General features: G+C 60.7%; 1 protein-coding gene across 2 annotated transcripts in view; it reads right to left on the bottom strand.

The window, feature by feature from the left end:
* RIPK4 (receptor interacting serine/threonine kinase 4) overlaps positions 1 to 19,903 on the bottom strand; it is a 50,090-nt gene that overhangs the window by 20,228 nt on the left and 9,959 nt on the right. Inside the window, exons 2-8 of one of the 2 annotated variants that reach the window (XM_039245516.1) lie at positions 18,592 to 18,883; positions 13,751 to 13,899; positions 11,495 to 11,544; positions 9,529 to 9,687; positions 8,748 to 8,851; positions 7,080 to 7,341; positions 3,960 to 5,136 (exon numbers count right to left, since the gene is read on the bottom strand). In XM_039245516.1, coding sequence (XP_039101447.1) covers positions 3,977 to 5,136; positions 7,080 to 7,341; positions 8,748 to 8,851; positions 9,529 to 9,687; positions 11,495 to 11,544; positions 13,751 to 13,899; positions 18,592 to 18,883 — 2,176 coding nt within the window. In that variant the 3' untranslated portion in view covers positions 3,960 to 3,976. Of the gene's footprint in view, positions 1 to 2,762; positions 5,137 to 7,079; positions 7,342 to 8,747; positions 8,852 to 9,528; positions 9,688 to 11,494; positions 11,545 to 13,750; positions 13,900 to 18,591; positions 18,884 to 19,903 lie in introns of those variants that run through there. The other variant, XM_039245515.1, reaches the window with a different exon arrangement.

Here is a 19,903-nt window from a genome sequence, read left to right as displayed (position 1 = left end):
CAGCACACCTGAGCGGGGGCCCGGGTCTCTCACCCGGTGGGAGGGGAGACGTGCCTTAGGAAAGGGACAGGTGTAGCACGGGCAGATGAAGAAAGCAGCCCCCAGACTTGGGTCCTCGGTGCCCAGCTCTGTGCAGTGTGAACTGTGGCAGATCTTAACCGGAGGCTGGGACTGATACCTTTGCATCCACTACTTGCCAGGTGGTCGCCAGCCTGGATATCTTGGTCAGTAACAAGAAGATGTTTGGTGCCATATCCCCCCCACCGCCCCACCCCCTGGTTTTGACGTCATCCCAGGCTGCTGTGAGTGGGGCAGTCTGTGACCTTTAACACCAGCGCATGAGGGTGCTGCTCTGCGCCCGCTCCAGCCGGGGAGAACCACTTCTCTTCTGGAACCTCCCATCTCCACCTCCCCGAGCTGCTGGCGGAAGGCTGGTATGCCCCTCCAATGCCGCTCCGGGCTGGGGCCCAGGAGGGACTAGCTGGAGGTGTCCTAGGGGACCCTCAGCCCCAGAGCAACAGCTGAGCACGTGAAATAGAAGAGTCACCTTTGTTTCCTGCCGGGAACGAAGGGGCAGCTTTTTCTTAGAACAGGGGATCTAAGAGAAAAGTGCATGCAGTTCTTAAACCAGAAGATACTCCTAAATGAGAAAGCATGGGATAGGGATCGGGGGGAGAGGGGGAGAAATAGCCAAGTTTTCTGACACGGGAAGGAGGAAAAGTGTAAGACAGGAAGAGAAACGATGCGGTTACCTAATGGGAAAAAAGGCATGTTAAGCCAAGTAGCAGAGTCTTGATTCCTGGTATAAAACTCTTTATAAGAAGTCCCCATTCTGTGGGGCTCAGACAGCCCTGGCCAGTTCAGCCCGTGTGAGGGGACACAGCCTGGGGCAGCAGCTGGCGTGGCGGGGAGGTTCGTCACACACGCAGGGGCTGAGCAAACGTGCATGTGGTTCGGGACTGTGAGGACTAACCTCCTTGCCATCAGAGGAAGTAGACACGAATATGGATAAGCTGGAAGAAGCCCTGGGGTGTTAGGTTGTAATTGAAGGCATCGATGTGAAATTATGCATCTCGATTAGATACAAGGATCTGGGGGCACCTGGGTGGCTCAGTCGGTTAAGGGTCCAACTTCGGCTCAGGTCATGATCTCACGGTTCATGGGTTCAAATCCCGCATTGGGCTCGCTGCTGTCAACCCAGAGCCCGCTTTAGATCCTGTGTCCCCCCTCTCTCTGCCCCTTCCCCTTTCATTCTCTCTCCCCCACCCCAAAAAAATAAACTAACTTAAAAGAAAAAATAAAAGACACACAGATCTGCATGTGTATATCCATGTCAGCTACACACACTCTTTCCCTGATCCTAGCAGCTCTGGAACAATGAACACATCTAACCCCTAGATCTTGGTACCTAAACCCCACTCTTCACTAGAAGGAACCAGTCTCCTAGGAGAGACGACTGCCTCTGAGGCTGGGGTGGAGGAAGGACAAGAGGAGCCTGAACTCTCGCATCAGACAACAAGAAGTGTGCAAACAACGGCAGGGATGCATCAAAGGACACAAGAGGCGGCATGGAGCCCCCTGAACTGGCCAAACTGGGGATCGTTCGAACACGAAAATAAATGGCAATAATGAAGTAGACTGAATGGGAATCCATGACTGCATACCAGAATAAAAACTTAAAAGGGGAGAAGGGAAAGACCTACTTTATACCCAGTATCTCATCTGTGGTATCACATCTGTAATATTTATGCCAAAAATATGTAACTAAAGAAAATCCAGAGAATTAAGACAAACCTGTATTGAGGACATTCTACAAAATAACTGTACTTCCCAAAAAAGGCAAAATTATAAAAGAGAAGACTGAGGAACAGAAGACTCAAGACTCAAGAGTCAGGATAATAAAATCGGGGGGAGGGGGTGGGTCCCGGGCCAGAAACTGGTAAAGATTTGCTCGTTGCTCCCATTGGTAGTTTTTTCTGTAAAGAACATTTTTGAGACAATCAACAAAATTTGGGGATTTGGGGATTAGATGGTAGTACTGTATCGATATTAATTTTCTGATTTTCATGGGTATAATGTGGTTACTAGAAAATCCTTATTTGGGGGGAATACATATTGAAGTATTTAGGGGTCATGGGGCACACTTTCTGCAATCTACTCGGATGGAGGGAGGGAGGGAGGGAGGGAGGGATGGGCGGGCGGAGGGCAGGTGGGTAAATGGGCAGGTGCATGGATGGGTAGGTGGGCAAATGGATGGATAAACAGGTATATGGGTCAGTGAGCAGGTCAATGAAAAAGAAAAGAGAATGATCTGGCTAATGATTTAAATGTAAGTGAATGGGACTCGAGCTAATGGGTACACCAGAGTTCAATGAATGGGGACCTTAAGTGACAGGTACACCCGAGTTCTATGTATCATAACTTCCTTATAACTTGAAGCTACGTCAACATGTAAGCTTAGCAAATAAAGATAAGAATTATAAACACTTAAAAAACACATAAAAACATTGGTGTGAGGAACTTCTACCACGGTGAGATCATCTCTCTGCTGGTTCACACGCGTAGAAGGGTCTAGCTACGGAGGCAGGAAGCCGGGGCCACCCTCCACTTCCTCTGTCCCCTCACGCCACAGGTTAATTCAGCACACCCAGACCACCCTCTAGAAGGCCATCTCCAACCGCACCGCTGCCTGAACCGAAATCTCTGGTGTTCAAAAACCAGATTATTTGCACTCATTTCTAAGAAAAAGTTACCTCGCGGACTCCAAAAGAGCAAAAGGACTCAGTTTTATTGACGTCAAACAGAACTGTCTTCCACACATTCCACACAACAGTAGCATAAGGTAGTGATGCGGGAGGCATATTAAAACATAGCCGGTTCTAAGCAGTATGGATATTTCCTGTCACAGAAAAGAAGTATCTTGTCCACAGATTCATATCAACATACACGGTACGTTAACATCAATCTCCGTATTTGTGCGCCAGGCCACAGCGCACGTCTGCACACGGGCTCGCGCCCCGCGGCAAACCTACTTGACAGTTTTCGGGGGGCACCGCGGGGGACACACGAGACACAGAGGGCACAGGGCTAGAATTTTACATCCAGGACTGTGCCCACGTCCCCTGGGGCTACATCACAGAAGCCAAGGCTCCCGCACAATGTGGTCGTCTCCCAGCAGGTCAGAAAGCCCCTAGGACCCCAGAGCGGCAGCGTCCCGCACAGAAAACGGCCTCACCGAAACCCAGTACTGGAAAGAAACTAACAGGTGAGGTGGCTTGTCTAGCTCAGTAACAAGTAACACTGCTGTCCCAGAATGAAACAAGTACAAATCTTGTCCAACGCATTTTGTCTCAACACAGTTGGCGCTGGGGTTCCAAAATCATTCTGGGCAACAAGAAACGAGCAAGAGCGAGGAGCGCTGGCGGGGGATGGTGCGGCCCCTCCCACGATAGCTGACCGGAGGACAGACAACTTGGATATAAAAGGGCCGGTCGGATTTCCCGTTTGTTTGCTGTTCGAACCCAACCGCGTCTCTTTATACTCATCGTCCGCAAACCAGGCAACCCGCTGACACGAACTTTTTTTTAACAGGTTTAAGGCAACAGGCGATGCCGTGTCCGTCTATCAGACGTTCTGTAAATCAAGATTCCCACTACAGGCTTTCCTGCCCGCTGCCTCCCTGGGGGCTGCGCTCCGAGCGGTCAGGCGGCTGGGCGGGGGCCAAGGTGCACTGCACCCCACCCACGGCCCTGCCACCGACGGACCCACAGTGGGAGCAAGTAACACAAGGAGGCGACTCCGACCCGTCTTCCCCGACAGCAGCGGTGCCGATCGGTGGATGGGTCCACAGCCAAGTGCGCTCTACCCGACAGCCTTCGGAGGGAACCATGGCCGCACAGACGCCCCGGACGAATCAAGCGTCGGAAGCCGCCTGCCTCTCACGGGCCACTCGGTCCACGTCCCCGGGGGCCGCAGGCTAGGTGTTGCTTCGCCGGAGGAGCGTGGCGTCGGGGCTGTGGCTGCCCTGGAACTTGAGACTCTGCAGGTTGACATGCGCCCCGTGCCTGAGTAGCATCTCCACCGTCTCGGCGTGCCTGCCCTGGGCCGCCAGGTGCAGCGGGCTGAGCCCCCGTGCGTCGGGCAGGTCGAGCACGTCGGCGCCCACCAGCGCCTCCACCACGGCCGAGTGCCCACCGGCCGCCGCCAGGTGCAGGGCCGTCTGACTCTGCGGCCCCCGGGCCAGCACGTCCGCCTTCTCCTCCAGCAGCAGCTTGACGGTGGCCAGGTGCCCGCTGCGCGAGGCCAGGTGCAGGGCGGTGCAGCCCTCGGCCGTCACCGCCTCCCGGCCGGCGCCCCGGTGCAGGAGCAGCCTGGCAGTGCTCGTGTGCCCCGTCTCCGCGGCCACGTGCAGGGGCGTCTGCGAGAGCCGGTCGCGGACGTTGACGTCGGAGCGCAGGTCGATGAGGACGCGGGCCACGCGGTAGTGGCCCCGCTGGGCGGCCAGGTGCAGCGGCGTGCGGCCGTCCAGCGTCTGGGCGTCCACGCTGACGCCCGGCTGCCGGGCCAGCAGCCTGACGAGGGGCAGGTGGCCCTGCCAGGCGGCGTAGTGCAGCGGCGCCCAGGCGTCCTTCCCCGGCAGGCTGCCGGCCACGCCCCGGCGAAGCAGGACGCGCACGACGCCCTCCCGGCCGTGCTGGCAGGCCACGTGCAGAGGCGTGCGGCCCTCGCAGTCCGCCTCGTCGACCGAGGCGTTCTTCTCCAGCAGCAGCCGCGCGCTGAGCTCGTCGCCGTTCTGGGCCGCGAAGTGCAGGGCCGTCCAGCGGTCCTCGTCGACGGCGTTGACGCTGATCTTCCGGGCCAGCAGGAGCTCCACGACGGCCCGGGCCCGCTTCTCCACGGCCGCGTGCAGCGGGGTGGAGCCCTTCGCGTCGGGCAGGTTGGGGTTGGCGTTGTTGAGGAGCAGCCACTTGACGCACTCCTCCCGGCCGGCCTCCACGGCCACGTGCAGCAGGCTGCGGCCGCCGTCCACCACCAGGTCGACGTCCTGGGGCTGCAGGATCTTCATCAGCCGGCTGGTGTCCCCGTTCACGATGGCGTCCACCAGCTTCCTCTTCTGGACGTCCGTCGTGCCGAGATCTGTGGGCGGGGGTGGGGGTGGGGGTGGGGGGGTGAGACATGGGGCTCAGGCCGCGGGCCCCTCTGGCGCCCTGACGCGGACCACGCCTCCCTGAGCCTGAAATCACTCCAGAGTCCTCCCCGCCGCGTGGTCAGGTTCAGACGCCGCGGGGAGACGGCGGGCGGACCACAGCGGCGCTCTGTCAGCTGGCAGAGTAAAAGTCCTTCTAGCTGCACTGCAGGGGGTCGTCGTGGATAAGGACGCAGGATGCACGGCCGTCTGCGCTCAGAAAGGGCAGTGACCGCGAACTTTCCTTCGTTAAGGAAATAAACGGAAATGAGGGCGCCTGGGTGGCTCAGTCAGTTGGGCGTCCGACTTTGGCTCAGGTCATGATCTCACGGTTTGTGGGTTCGAACCCCGCATGGGGCCCTGTGCTGACAGCTCGGAGCCTGGAGCCTGTTTCGGATTCTGCGTCTCCCTCTCTCTCTTTCTGCCCCTCCCCACTCACACTCTGTCTCTCTCTCAAAAATACAATAAACATTAAGTACAAAGAAACAGAATGAAGGACACAGACCAGGGGGGTGTCCCAGTCCACCTGAGAGCTGACAGCTCCCACAATGGGGACACGCTTCCAGGGCCACCAGCCGGCCCCCCGCCCCCGCCTCCAAAGGCAGCCCCCGGCTCTAACATAAAACCCCCGCTACGCTGTCTGGGCTCTGATTCGCAGGAAACAAGACCTCCCTCCGTCACGTGAAACATTTCTCAAGGGAACCTGCACAGGTGGGTGGGGGGACAGGGTGGAATTCAAGAAGACACGATCCACCCGGACTGCGGTGAGCCGGGAACCGATCGTGGGCAAGCACGAAGATGCCACGTGAGAGTATCAGACCCGAGGCAGTTCCACAACACACTTCTCCCCCCGAGATGGCCATTTCTTTCCTGTTCAACCTCATCGCCCAGCGCTTACCGCCAGTCAAGCTGCCCTGCTGGGCCCTGCCTGCCCCTGTCTTTGTAAGGTGTTTTCTCAACCCCAAATCCACTCTTTTGCCCCCAAGATTCCACTCTAAAAATCCCAGGAGGCTCAGAGCATCCAGGAAAACCATTTCCTTCCAGAAGGAATTCCCTGATCTGCCAGGAAAAACAAACTTCCCCTCCTGCTGGGGTCTATGCTCTTCCCATGACCTCTGGCTCTCACCCACCACCCCCATACCATCATTACCCTGAGCACGAACACCTGTATTTTCCTTAAAGGGCTGCGGGACCACATCTTATGCTTCCTGGGGGGCAGCACAGGAGCTATGGTACAGGGCCAGCCCCAGAACCCGGGGGCCAGCATTTGGGGCAGGGGTAAGGGCAGAGAAAAGGCCCCTTATAAGAGGAAAACCCGTCGAAATCAACATAAACGTATAAGATCACCCACTGAGAAGAACCCCACCCCAACAGGGAGACGGGACCACGGTGTCCTGATGTCCAGGGACAACTCGAGCGCCCTACAGCATGTAAAGCAAAGGGGGAGCTCACAGACGAGAAAGTCAAGGGGTGTCGGAGAAAGGGGGTACAGGGCTGGTCTCTACGAGAGAAAGATCTGCAGGGCGCGAACTTAGAATCATCGGACTCACTTGCTAGAACCCAGGGTCCTCAAGCTGCAAACCTGACGTCAGCCCCTACACCTGGTGTTGGCACACGTGGGAGCCTCGTGTGCAGCCAGGCGGCCTGGCTCGCTCCCCGCGCCCCTACGTGACGCCCCCAGAGCCACCACGTGGGCCACGCGGCCAGCGCCCGTCTCTATATTCGCGCTCAGTGAGCTAGCTACGCCGCTGCCTCCCTGGCTGGCTAGAAACAGGAGGCAGAACATACAGAGCTGGCTCCGGAAGCTGGACGCCACATTCTCTTAGTTGCCCACGGACCCCCACAGCCCCCTTATCCGGCCCGTTATTTCCCAGGATACGGGGTCCTCACTTACCGCCCGTTGAAGGCTCCCGCTCGAAAGACAAGGACAGCGACCCTCTGGAGGAGAAGGCGGAGTCGACAGAAGACACCCCCGAGAGCCTCTTGCCGCTGCCGGCCGACGGCAGCGTGGACTCGGAGCAGCTGCGGCTGAGCTCCTCGGGGCCGCCCAGGTCCTGCGAGGCGCCCGCGTCCAGCTGGGATAGGAGCTCCGAGAGGCTGTAGTTGCTGTCGAAGGTCGGGGCGGAGGCCCGCTTGAGCGGTGAGCACGCGGGCTTCTGCGAACCAAGCAGAGGGAGGAGGGTGAGACCCGCCCGGGGCACAGGCACGGGAGGCGGAGGGCGAGGGGACGCTGGGTCCCCAGCCAGCCAGCCAGCCAGCCACACACGGGGCGCTCCGGGCCACCCGCCACACGCACGGGGAGCCCGCAGATGGGAAGAGACATGCTGTGGGGAGAGACTGACCCCTCACAACAAACAGGAAGCCCAGCAGCGTGGCCCCAGCCCGTCACCGCGGGGCCCACGTGCAGGTGACCTGGATGACAAGTGGACCACGACCGCGCTGTGTGGGCGTGCACCCTGGACACTGGCCATGCCCCCCTGGGCAGCGAAGGAAGGAGATGGGACCGGGGCAGGGTCCCTCCCCTGCACGCCTGCACCCCTTCCTGAGCCGTGTGTCTGGCTGGGGGGCCGCGTAGGGGGCGAGTGCAGAGATGGGCCCAGCTACAGCATCAATAGTGCGCTCCAATCTCCAGCGTGCACGGGGGGGGGGGGGGGGGGCTTCCAAGGGTCTCCCCGACGACTTCCAGAAAGGCACGTTTCCGGAAGGTCATTAGACCCGAGGGTGCTCACGACCCTTCCTGACTCCCGCCTGCTGTCCCCGGTCCTCCGTCCCCTCAGGAACCACGAGCTGCTCTGACTTGGTGGCTGGATGCTCCGAGTCACCCCCGGGAGCCTGGCACCTTGCTCCCCCTTACCAGTGGCCAGGCCGCCCCCCACCCCTGGCACCTCTGCTTCCCGGACTCACACACGCCCCTCTCTGTTCAGACTGGGCACACCTTAAGCGTGGCCTTATCCCCCAGCCTCACGCGGATGGCCCGGGGGAAACGGCCTGACCTCACCTAACACGTCAGGCAGTTTGTGAGACTTCCCTTTACGCGTCTGCCACGGCCTTGAGCCCCTACGGGCACTGAGCGAGCCGTGGCCGCTGGAGGCTCTGATCCCACATCACATGACCCACGCGGGTGCTCCTAGCAGCAACCATTTCGGCGCGGTCAGCTTTCCGAGTTGGGGGTGCGGAGCCAGCCAGTCGCCCAGATGCCCCAGAGCCCCCCGCCCGCGACACACGGCCCTTCTGCTTCCCTGGCTAAAGAGCATCCGACCAGCAGCTCTTCGAGGTCAAGCGCGAGCCCACACTGTTCGTTCCTAACTGCAGACGGGAGTGAGGACAGGACGCGGCTGGGCAGGAAGGGAACCTGGGGCCACGAGGGCTGGCCACACGGCCTGCCTTTCCGCCCCTGACCACGGGGCCCTGTGGCTGGCCATGTGGGCCAGGGCGCCACGGAGCAGGCGAGCCGAGCGGCTGGTCCAGGCAGCGGGGGAATGTGCAGGAAGCAGAAGACTTGGGGGTGACAAAATGAGAACCCCCCCTGGAAAAAGTGACCCCTCAGGCAGATCCCCATTACCGGGCTCTTGGGCTCCGGCGGCTGCTTCGTGTCCAGGTCCTGGGCACCATCCTGCACATCAGCATCGGGTCTCTCACACAGCTCCTCGGTTTCAGACGTGATTTCTTCAGGGCAGAAAACAGAAAAGGCCACGTCACTTGGATGATGACTTCTGCGTTCGCTGCTTGAACGCGCCACCTCGGGCAAGGACAGAATGGGGGCACCCCAGGGGGCGGGTCATAACTGCGGGTTCCCAGGCCGTGCCCAGAGCCACCGCGTGGGCCACGCCGGGGCCTGCCATGGGCAGCCGCCGGCAGGGTCTCCCTGGGAGCCAAGCAGGGGCCACAGCGTCCCTGTTTCCCAAAGAAGCCTTCCCTGGAGGCGCCCCGTCTGCGAGGGCCACCAGAGCGCGTGGCCGCCCCGGCCGGCACCCGCAGGTGAGGCCTCTCTCGTTCCCTCCACGTGCTTTCAAGCATCACAGTCGATGCTGATTTTATGGAAATCACTTTGCTAACGTGTGGCTACACCCACTCGAAGGGGGAACGACCCCAAAGCAGACTCAGAGAAAGCCTCCGGTGAGCGTCTCACCCGTCCCCTGGCGATGTCCGGCCGCCCCGTCAGATCCTGTACCCCAGGCACGCTCCTCGGGGCTGTGGCTGGACGGGACCCAGCCCCCAAGCGGTGACCCACCCGCCCGGGCAGGGCCCGCCCCAGTGCACCTGCCCTCACGGCCCCCCACCCCAGGCCTGCTCTCCGCCCTCCTCCTGCCTGTAGCGCAACCCGGGGGGCTCCCCGGACTCACCCCGGAAGCTGGGCCGTTCCCGCGGCTCCCCGTGCCAGCAGCGCTGCATGAGGCGCACCAGGCTCCCGCAGGCCCGCGGCCGAGCCCTGCACACGGGCGGCAGCGCGGGCCGGTGGCCCTTCACCACCTTCACCATGATGTGCAGGATGTTCTTCTCATCTGCGAAGGGAAGGCCCCCAGTCAGGGCAGCCGTGCGGGGCCACGGCCTCACCCGCAGGAGAGGAGCACGCCTCCCGCACCAGCCACGTGCCGCTGCCCCCCCCGGAGTGCATCCGCCCTCCCTTTCCCAGGCCGCAGGAGCCGGGATGCACTGAACGGAAACCGTGCGTGGACCATGGGACGGGTCTCTCTGGGCTTCAAGCCCGAAGGGAAATGGGGTTCAAAGGAAGAAAGTATCTGACGGGGCATGTTCGGAGGCTGCCCATGCCTGCAGAGGGGAGGCAACCGTACAAATCATGAAGTCACGTGGTCCAGCCTCCAGGTGAACCCAGATCTGCCCGCGATGACGCAAAACCCTTCCGAGGATCTGAGTTTTACCCCGAAGCACAGGCCGCAGGTGCCCATGCAGTGAGGCAGCCACGGCGGCGGCGCCCAGGAGGCCTGACCCCTCCGAGCGCTCTCCCACCCGGGGAGTGTAAACGGGGGGCCCTCTTCTCTTGCAGCTCATAGTGTGGGGCCGCGCCTGTCCTCCGATCCGACCTTTATAACACAACAGGCTCCTCACTATCCGTCTAATCTTGGTCAAAGGCCAAGGGGCCCAAGGTGAGTGTCAGCGGACCGACCTCTCTCTGTGCTCAGCCTAAAACCACAACGTCCATCACGCTGGGCTCCAAGCCCCTGGTTCCCAGCAGCCCTGCCCCCGCGCCAGACCCTGCTGTCCGCAACACGCCCACGGCATGTCCACAGGCGTGGAAAGTTGGCCCCAAGTCGCCGGCGCCTGCTGGGATTCCCGGACGACGGTGCGCCCCGCCTTCCCGTTAAATCTTGTGCAACAGCCGTCTCGGGCATCTGCAAGCTGTTTCCAGAACACTGGCTTCCAGACCCCTGCAGGCCCTCCAAATAACATTCCCCGGGGGGGAGGGGTCTGGGGGACAGATGGACAGATGCCACAGGCCCCCACCCATGCTGGCTCCCGCCCGGAGCCTCCATGAGGAAAGGACCCCGGATCTGGGGCCCCCACGACTCGACTCTGTGTTTTCAGGCAGATTTGGCCAAACCTCAGAACAGTGTGAGTAACCCACACGCGCCCAGAGAGGCAAACGTCGGGGCTGAAAAAGCACGCGACTTTTATGACAAGTCAAGGCATTAGCACTTGGAGGACAGAGCCCAGGACGGTGCCTGCCTGAAGGGGAGGAGACGTCACAACGCTCGTGTGGAAGGAAGGTGACCTGGGGGCACACATTGTGCCCAAATCCATGCGACCGTGCACAGGTGCCCAGCAGCCAGAATGTGCGTCCCAGCCCCGAGGCGTACACCTAAAAGTGGCTGAGACGGTAAGTTGTGTGTATATTTTACCGTATTTAAATTAAAAAAGAGAGAATTAGCTGGAAATAACTGCTTCTGGCAAACCAAAGAGGAAGCAAGCAGACGGTGGTCGTCAGGGGCTGGGGGGGATGGGCACGGGGTTCCCTTTTGGGGTGAGAACTTTCTGGTGCGAGGCAGAGGCGGCACCCCACAGCCATTCGGATTTCAGCCTTTTCTTAGCTGTGACTTACGCTGCGGGACCGTCTGCTGCACAGAGGCCCTGGGGCTCCATGACACGCCGGGCAGGACAGCGCAGCCCCCCGCGGCCCCCTGCCCCCCAGGGTGGCCCCACGGCTTCACGGCCCGCAGCACCCCCCCCCCCGCTGCCCGCCGTGGGAACATGGACCGCAGGCGCAGCTCAGAGAGAGACCGGACCACCCAGAGTGCCCTCCTCTGCCCCAGGACAGACGGACGCGCTTTCCCCGAAGAGAAGTCCCCTCACCTGCGAACGGTTTCTTCTGTGTCAACACGCCCCAGATCACGATGGCGAAGCTGCAGGGAAGACGGCCCGGGTTAGTGTGTGTGAGCCAGAGCCTCAAATAAAGGCAAAAGCTCTCCCACGTGGCAGCGTGCTTAAAGACCACCGCAGTCTTCAAAGGAAACTGGGTGGGGGCTGGAGAGGAAGAGAGAGAAAATAGAGAGGGGGAGGGGGAGAGAAAACAGAGGGAGAGGAAGGGGGAGGGGGAGAAAGAAAGAGATGGGGGAGAGAGAAAACAGGGAGAGGAGAGGAAGGGGGGAGGGAAAAGGAGAGAGAAAACAGAGGGAGAGAGAAAGGGAGAGGGAGGGAGGGAGGGAGGGAGGGAGAGGACAGCACGATGTGTGTCCCGGACTCTAACAGACACCATACAGCAGAGCGCATCACGGAGCGCATCACGGCCACACCGCACACAGCCCACCAGCTGGGCTCCCCGCTCAGCAGCTGTGGCGTATGGGAGGGGGGGACGGGGGGAGGGGTGAAAGGAAACCCCACCCGCTCACGCTCTCAGGGAGAAGGGCCGTGTCTGCCTGCGTCACCCTCACGGCGGGTGACACCGACTCCAACCCGGTGCTGCGAGCGCTCTGCTCGCTGGGGCTTCACCGAGGTTTCTGGAGAGCGAGCCTGGAGAACATGGGGTGGGGGCCGGCTGACCTTCCCAGGGCCCCTGTTTCGGTTGCTGGAGAGAATATTTTCCTTATCTTTGTATGTCGTATATAAAGTTGCTCTGAATATATCCCAAAAAAGCACAATCTAACAAATTAAAAAAAAAAAATCAGGAGTCCAAACAGCGAGGAACCGCCCTGCACGGAGCTCACGTGGCTACTGACAGAAACGCAGGCACTGTCCCTTGACGATGAGTGGGCGTCTGCAAGTTCAAGAGTGACTCGGAAGGAAACCTAGAACCTTATTCTCCCCAAACTCTACGAGCCGTGACAAGCCCACGGAGGGCCGTTCGACGGCGGGCGGACGGCTCGGAGCCCGGCTCAGCAGGCGCGCAAGGGTCCCCGTCAAACCAGTCTGCCAGGACTCCGGGTGCCCGGGGTGTCGAAAAGGCACAGCTCAGTGCTCTGGGGCTGAGGGTCACAGTCACCCTGTGCAGGACAAAGGCCACAGCGAGGGCTCCGGCGCACGCTCCCTCCCTCCTTTCTCCTCCAATTGGTCTGCGTGAGTCAGGCCTTCGCAATTTGGAAAAGGCAGGCACCGCTGACTTGGGGGTGCTTCTCAAGCACGGAAGCGCTGCCGCCGCTGGCCTGTGAGCTGCCCCGGACGTGTCTGCTCCCCTCCGTCAGACACAAGCGACAGGAGAAGCACCAGCCGCTGGGCCAGGGGGAACCGGGTTCCAGGAGTGCAAATCTGCACACGTACAGACACACAGGGCACTTCAAGCGGCAGGCTCCCCCCGCGGACGGGCTACAAACCCCACATCTCGTGTGTAAAACACCGTTGCTTTTACAGTGTGGGAGCTGCCCCAGAACCGTCTCTAACTGGCACCAGCCATTAACATTCTCTACCCCGGGCTCGGCACTCGCAGGGGACACGTGTCTTAGGTACGCCTGCGGCACAGGGGGCCAACGAGCTATGCGCCCCGAGCCCTTTCGTGTGGATCGACCTCGTGTGATGGCCCCTGGGAATCGGGGGGCAGAGCCGCCGCTTGGGCACACACGCACACCTGTCCCACGTGTCACACACCTGTCCCACATGTCACACACCTGTCCCACGCCTGTCCCACCTGTCCCACACCTGTCCCACGCCTGTCCCCTGCCTGTCCCACGCCTGTCCCACCTATCCCACACCTGTCCCACACCTGTCTCCTGCCTGTCCCACCTGTCACACACCTGTCCCACACCTGTCTCACTCCTGTCCCGCCTGTCCCACACCTGTCCCCTACCTGTCCCACGCCTGTCCCACATCTGTCCCACCTGTCCCACACCTGTCTCACTCCTGTCCCGCCTGTCCCACGCCTGTCTCACGCCTGTCCCACACCTGTCCCACCTGTCCCACACCTGTCCCACACCTGTCCCCTGCCTGTCCCACACCTGTCCCACACCTGTCCCACACCTGTCCCATGCCTGTCCCACACCTGTCCCACCTGTGCCCCACCTGTCACACACCTGTCGCACACCCATCCCACACCCATCAACACCTGTTGCACACCTGTCTCACATCTGTCACACACCCATCGCACACCCGTCACACACCTGTCGCACCCCCACCACACACCTGTACACATCGTGCTTGGTGTCGAAGAGCCGGCTCTTCTCCCGGATGCGCTCCGGAGGGAGGTAGGCGATGGTGCCGAACAGGCCGTCCATGCTGAGGCCGTGGGAGTGGGACAGACCGTTGCACTTGGCCAGCCCAAAGTCGGAAATCTGTAACACAGCAGGCGGCCCAGGCTCAGCGGGGCCTCGCTGGGCAAGGCAATGGCTGTACCCACACGTCCCCGCCGGGGGGGATGCGTGGCGCGGTCCTGATGCCGGCTTGCGGGCAGCGTCAGGGGCCCGCCCCTGAGAGCCGTGGCCCTCCGGGAGGACAGGAAGGCCCGGCCGGCTCGGAAGACACAAGACGTGCCCTGACGGACAGGGACCAGATTGTTGGCGGGGAGGCTGACCGGGGGCAGATTCACCGCCTCCTGCGGGCACCACGCGTGCTGGGGGACAGCCCGCGGCGGCCCAGAGGGGAAAGCGCCGCTCAGAGCTGTCAGGCTGTCAGGTAACGGGAGAAGCAGGCCAGCGGCTGTGCTGGGGCCGCACTGGGGAGGCGGACTGGCTGCAGTCTGTTCTTTAAAGGGAAACGTGCCTCCAGACGCCCTTTCAAATTTCCATTTTTTTGTTAATGTTTATTTACTTTTGAGAAAGAGAGAGAGAGACACAGTGTGAGCAGGGGAGTGGCAGAGAGAGAGGAGACACAGAATCCGAAGCAGCTCCAGGCTCCGAGCTGTCAGCACAGAGCCCGACGCGGGGCTCGAACTTGTATGAACCGTGAGATCGTGACCTGAGCTGAATTGACGCTTAACCGACTGAGCCCCCAGACGCCCTTTAAAGCAAACAGAACGCATACCACACGCACAACCTCAAGGGGCACTCTGCCCTCGCCTGGACCGGGAATGCTTTCTGACAGACAGGAACTCACTGGCTCCTTCACCAAATGCAAGGCCCCCCGGAAAAAAAGGGAGACCACCCACTGAAGGCACACCCGGATCCCCACTGTGCAGGCCCCACACCTCCGCCCCCTCTTCTCCTTCGGGCTAAGGTGTCTGGAAAGCTCAGGGGACCCCACAGTGAGGGAGACAAAACCATCACGGACTCCCTGGGGGGCGCCGGCGGCCCCCAGCTCCCAGCTCCCCCATAAGTCAGAGCCCCGGGAAGCTGGCGGACGCGCTGTGTGTGGGGTTGGGTCACACTCACTGCCATAAAGGGACTTGGGACCCACAAGGAAAACTGCCCCTCTGTCTTCCTCTCTGAGGCTCAGGAGTTATTCTGAAGCCTTCTAAGGACCCCCAGAGCTTCTCCTCAAACACACCCATGGAGGGACAGCAAGGGGGCCCATTGGGCTTCACTTCTGGGCGCACCGAGCCCTCAGCGTGAGCCCACAGCCTGGTGTCATCACCGAACACGGGGGATCTCTGGCCACGCCTGCAGGCAGCTGAGGGAGCCTGCGGGACTGGGCCAGGTGTCCCCCGGGACAGGCGCCCTTCACCTTCCCTGCCCAGCTGGACGAGGCCAAGGAAGGGCGCGGCCAGGACTGTGCTGGCCAGAGAGAAAGGCCTTTCACACCACAGGAGAACAGGGCCCTCAGGGACCCTCAGGGTACAGTCTGGGCACACTGGACAGAAGCAGCTTGAGATTTTAAACTCAGCTATTTCAGGAGGTGCCCGGCTGGCTCGGTTGGTGGAACATGCAATTCTTGATCTCAGGGTTGTGAGCTCAAGCCCCACATGGGGTGTGAGGCCTATTTAAAAAACAACAACAACAACAATAAACTAAGCTGTTTCATTTTCAACTTGAAACGGGTTTCCTCCACTGATGTTTAATTTAGTTACTATTAATCTCAGTATTAACTTAAGTCTCTAGAATACACTTTGCAAAGTAGGTAGTCGCTGTGAAACGTTCAGCTCTTAGCATGTTTTCCGTGTCGGGAAAGGTAGACTGGGAGGGCCCAAGGGGAGAGGGTAAGTTCACGACTTAGGATCTCATCTCAAGATTCCAGACTAAGGTTTTATGGCTTCCAATCACCGCAGACGGAAGAGCGAGCAGCAAGCCTGCGGCCAGTCACCTCCGAGCTCCGGGCCGACACCGCCCTCCACACTGCCCTCTGGGAAGGAGGAAACGTGCTCTGCGAAGTGTTGTTTGTCTGGGGCTGAGTGTGGTCACAGAAAAGCAGCACGGCCGGGGGCTCTCAGGGAGCTGGGGAAGTGACGGGGTCCCTGCCCTTGCTGCCAGCTCCGCCCTTGGTCACCTCAGGCTCCTTACAAGGTTGAGGGTTGAGGTTCGTCCCAGAGCGGCAAGGCTCCACCCCCCCCCCAAGTCAGGAGTTCCCAAGGGGAGGGAGGAAACCGCGTGTAAGTGGAGGAAGCTCAGAGCGGGAGCAGAAATGACGGAGCGGGAAGGCGCCCCCCGCGCCCCACTCGGAGAACAGCACTCCTTGCCCCGCTGAGTTTCCTGTGGGCCCCACACCCGAGACGCTCCCCAGGTGGAGGCCACATCGCTGCATGCAAAGGACGACTATGTGGCCCAGCACGGCCCCGGGGCCAGGCCCTGAGCCACCAGCACCCTCTCTTCCCTGACCGCTCACAACACAGCAGTACGACCCCCACCCACCAGGTGACAGAGCTGGGGCCGTGCCCGCAAGCAGGGCACTTAGAAGTGCCACTTCCTCCCCTGCCCACAAGCAGGGCACTTAGAAGTGCCACTTCCTCCCCTGAAGGACACCCACAGCCCCAAGCGTCCCACGTGACCTGCCCAAGAGCGGAGGGGAGAGTGGAAAGCAAACAGTGGAGATAAAAGCCCAGCCGGGCCAGCCCCGCCCCTGCCCCTGCAGGCACCTCAGGGACCCAGCCTGTGTGCCTGGTGGTGCGCACACAAAGGTGGCCTCTCTAGGACAGGCCCCTTCCCGGCAGCCTCCTTCACGGCAGCCTTCAGAACCCCCCACCCTGATCTGCCTCAGCCCCCTCCTTCCCCTCCCTCGACAAAACCTAGACTTTTCCATGACTCTTCTGCCTGTGCCCCCCTCCCCCACTCCTGAGAGTAGCAAAGGCTGATTGCTCTGAAGACCCGGCCCCGCCCAGTTACATCCCCATCCCCAGCTGGGGTTCCAGAAGGAGGCCCTCCCCCAGCCCACCTATGCTGGCCCCTGTGTGACATCCACGGGCCACACGCTGTTTGTGGACATCTCACACGCAGCAGCCTGACTGAAGCCTCAGCTGGACGCCCACAGGCCCGACCCTGGCCTCAGCCCAGCGGCTGCTCCTCTTTCTTGGGTATATTCAAGCCTGAGATCACAAGCTTCATTCTTGGGGCACCCGGGGGGTCGGGGGGTCGGCTGTAGCTTAAGCCTCCGTTTCCTGGGCTCAGCTCAAGTCATGATCTCACGGTTCACGGGTTCGAGCCCCACCTGCTGGGCTCCACGCTGGCAGGTGCAGGGAGCCTGCTGGGGATTCCCTCGCTCTCCTTCTGTCTCTGCCCCTCCCCCACTTGCACTGTCTCTGTCTCTCTCAAAAGAAACAACCTTGAAAAAGGAAAAAAAAAGGCGTCCCCCTTCCCTTGGTGTCGACAGGAGCGCACACCCCTTGCAATGCCCCTGGCACGTCAGCGGGGGCAGAAGGCCCGCCAGAAGGAAACACGGCCCCAGCGAAGACGGAACCCCATGGCCCCCGTTCGGACCAGGAGAGCACGTCGTGTTTCTGAGCGACACCCATTCACAGGACGGTCTGCAGTCACTGTCCAACATGGACATCAGTCTCCCCATCTGCCTCGGGCTGGCCGGGCTGCTGCAAAGTTGGGGCGCAGTGAGCTGCCCGTGCGCGCCCCCTAGTCCCACCTCTCCATGCAGACAGAGCCCAACGCCATGGCCACACTGCACTCAGCTCCTTCCCACCCCCCAGGCCAGCAGGGGAGGAGACCCTGCAAGCGACCTGCGCTGCGGCCAACCAGGAAAGTTCCCGCAGGGCACAGGAAAGGACGCGGGCCCTTCTCACTCACTCACAGGCCAGCACACAACCCTGGGCCTCTGCACCCTGTGGAGACAGCCGGTGACATGTGGCTCCCCTGGTGGCAACGACAGAACCCAGAACACTAAGGCCTTCTAGAAAGGCATGTTCAAAGACACACCAACCAAGGGGCGCCCGGGGGCCTCAGCCGGTTAAGCGTCCGACTTCGGCTCAGGTCACGGTCTCACGGTTCATGAATTCGTGCCCTGCATTGGGTTCTGTGCTGACAGCTCAGAGCCTGGAACCTGCTTCAGATTCTGTGTCTCCCTCTCTCTCTGCCCCTCCCCCACTCACACCACTCTGTCTCTGTCTCTCTCAAAAATAAACATCAAAAATTTAAAATCAAAACGAAAAGCATACCAGCCTGACAACGTTCCTCACTGTACCCCGGGTGGCGGGCACCTGGGATTCAGTTCTGCCGTCCTCGTATTCCGCCGTGTTTTATAAACTTATCCAAAAATAATAATAATGATGGCAGACCTCAGAGGCCTCGCACAAGAACAGAATGAGGCCCCTCTGAGGTGTCGTTCTGTGGCACCCCCCACGCCCCGCCACCGCCATCCCTGAGAGCATAGGTGGGGGTGCAGCCCTAACCGCAGAGCCCGCAGTCTCACCCACATCGGACCCCTACCCGGCTTCCACGAATGTCCAGTAAGACCAGAGGCCACAAACCCATAAGCTCTTTCTTCCCAGGGTGCCCAGAATTTAGGCCCGCGCTCCAGGATCTGGGGGGGTAACCGTGTGCACAAGGGTCCATCTCCCAGCCACACGGGGGGTCGCTGGAGAACTTTGTCCTCCCCCCGCCTCACTCGGAGCCTTCACCCCTGCGGCTGCCTGGGCCCCGGGTAAGTCCTACCTTGACGTGGTAGTGGGCGTCCAGCAAGATGTTGGCGGGCTTGAGGTCCAGGTGGAGGAGAGGCGGGGACATGCAGTGCAGGAAGTTCATGCCCACGGCCGTCTCGTGGACGATGCGGAAGCGCAGGTCCCACGGCAAGGGCTCGGACGCCAGCAGCTTCTCCAGCGAGCCGGTCTCCATGTACTCCATCACCAGGCCGACGGGCTCCCGGCAGATGCCGTACACGGGCAGCACGTAGCGGAACTTCGCCATCTCCATCTTCTTGGCTTCTTCCAGAAGCTCTACACGCTCCCTGAAAGAGTCGGGAGACGTGAGGTGTGTGCGGTGCTCGCTGAGGCCCCGACGCCGGGTGGGGAGAGGCGTCCCAGTGTGCACAGGGGAATGGCTGGGCCACTGAGCTTGGGCATCGAGGCTCGCCAGCCCTCCCCCGGGGGGAGGGAACAGCAGCTCCCGTGTGACTGAAGCCAAAACGAAGTGTCCATCCAAAGAACCCAACCCACCTTCCCCGTTGAGCTCAACTCGCCAGCCCCACACGGGTGCTAGGGGGGGCGTCAGTGGGTGACCCACCTTTTTCGTTGTAGTAAAATATACGTTAGGTGATCACGTTCACCATTCCTCAGCGTACGGTTCAACATCACGTGCACTCGCAGGGCCGTACCGCCACTGCCACACTCCACACCCAAACCCTGTTCCCCGACCCAGCAGACACCGTGTCCCCCGTCCACAGGAGCCCCTTCCTCCTGGCCCTGCTCACCCCTCACCCACTCCATCTCTATGAACCTGTGTACGCGCCTCACATAAGTGGAGTCACACGGGATTTGTCCTTCTGTCCCTGGCTCGCTTTTTTTTTTTTTAATTTTTTTAACGTTTATTTATTTTTGAGAGCCAGAGCATGAGCGGGGGAGGGGCAGAGAGAGAGGGAGACACAGAATCTGAAGCAGCTCCAGGCTCTGAGCTGTCAGCACAGAGCCCGACGCGGGGCTCGAACTCATGGACCACGAGATCATGACCTGAGCTGAGGTTGGAGGCCTAACCGACTGAGCCCCCCCGGCACCCCGTCCCTAGCTCCTTCACCCAGCATCTCAGCATGATGTGATCTGGGTTCAGCCACATCGCTGCACGTGTCAAAACCTCATTGCTTTGTACGGCTGCTCAGTACCCGCTGTGTGAACACACTGTATATGTCCAGTCGTCCGCGGACGGGCCCCTGAGCTGCTGGGAGTGATGCCGTGTGCCTGCACGCATAGGCGTACAAACATCTGCTCACTTTCAACATTCCAGGCTACACACCCAGAACAGGATGACATGGGCC

This window comes from Hyaena hyaena, unplaced genomic scaffold (genome assembly GCF_003009895.1).
Source record: "Hyaena hyaena isolate Hyena2069 unplaced genomic scaffold, ASM300989v1 scaffold_254, whole genome shotgun sequence".
NCBI lineage: Eukaryota > Metazoa > Chordata > Mammalia > Carnivora > Hyaenidae > Hyaena > Hyaena hyaena.
Note: the sequence above shows the minus strand (reverse complement) of the source record. Positions and strands in the feature narration are given on the sequence as shown.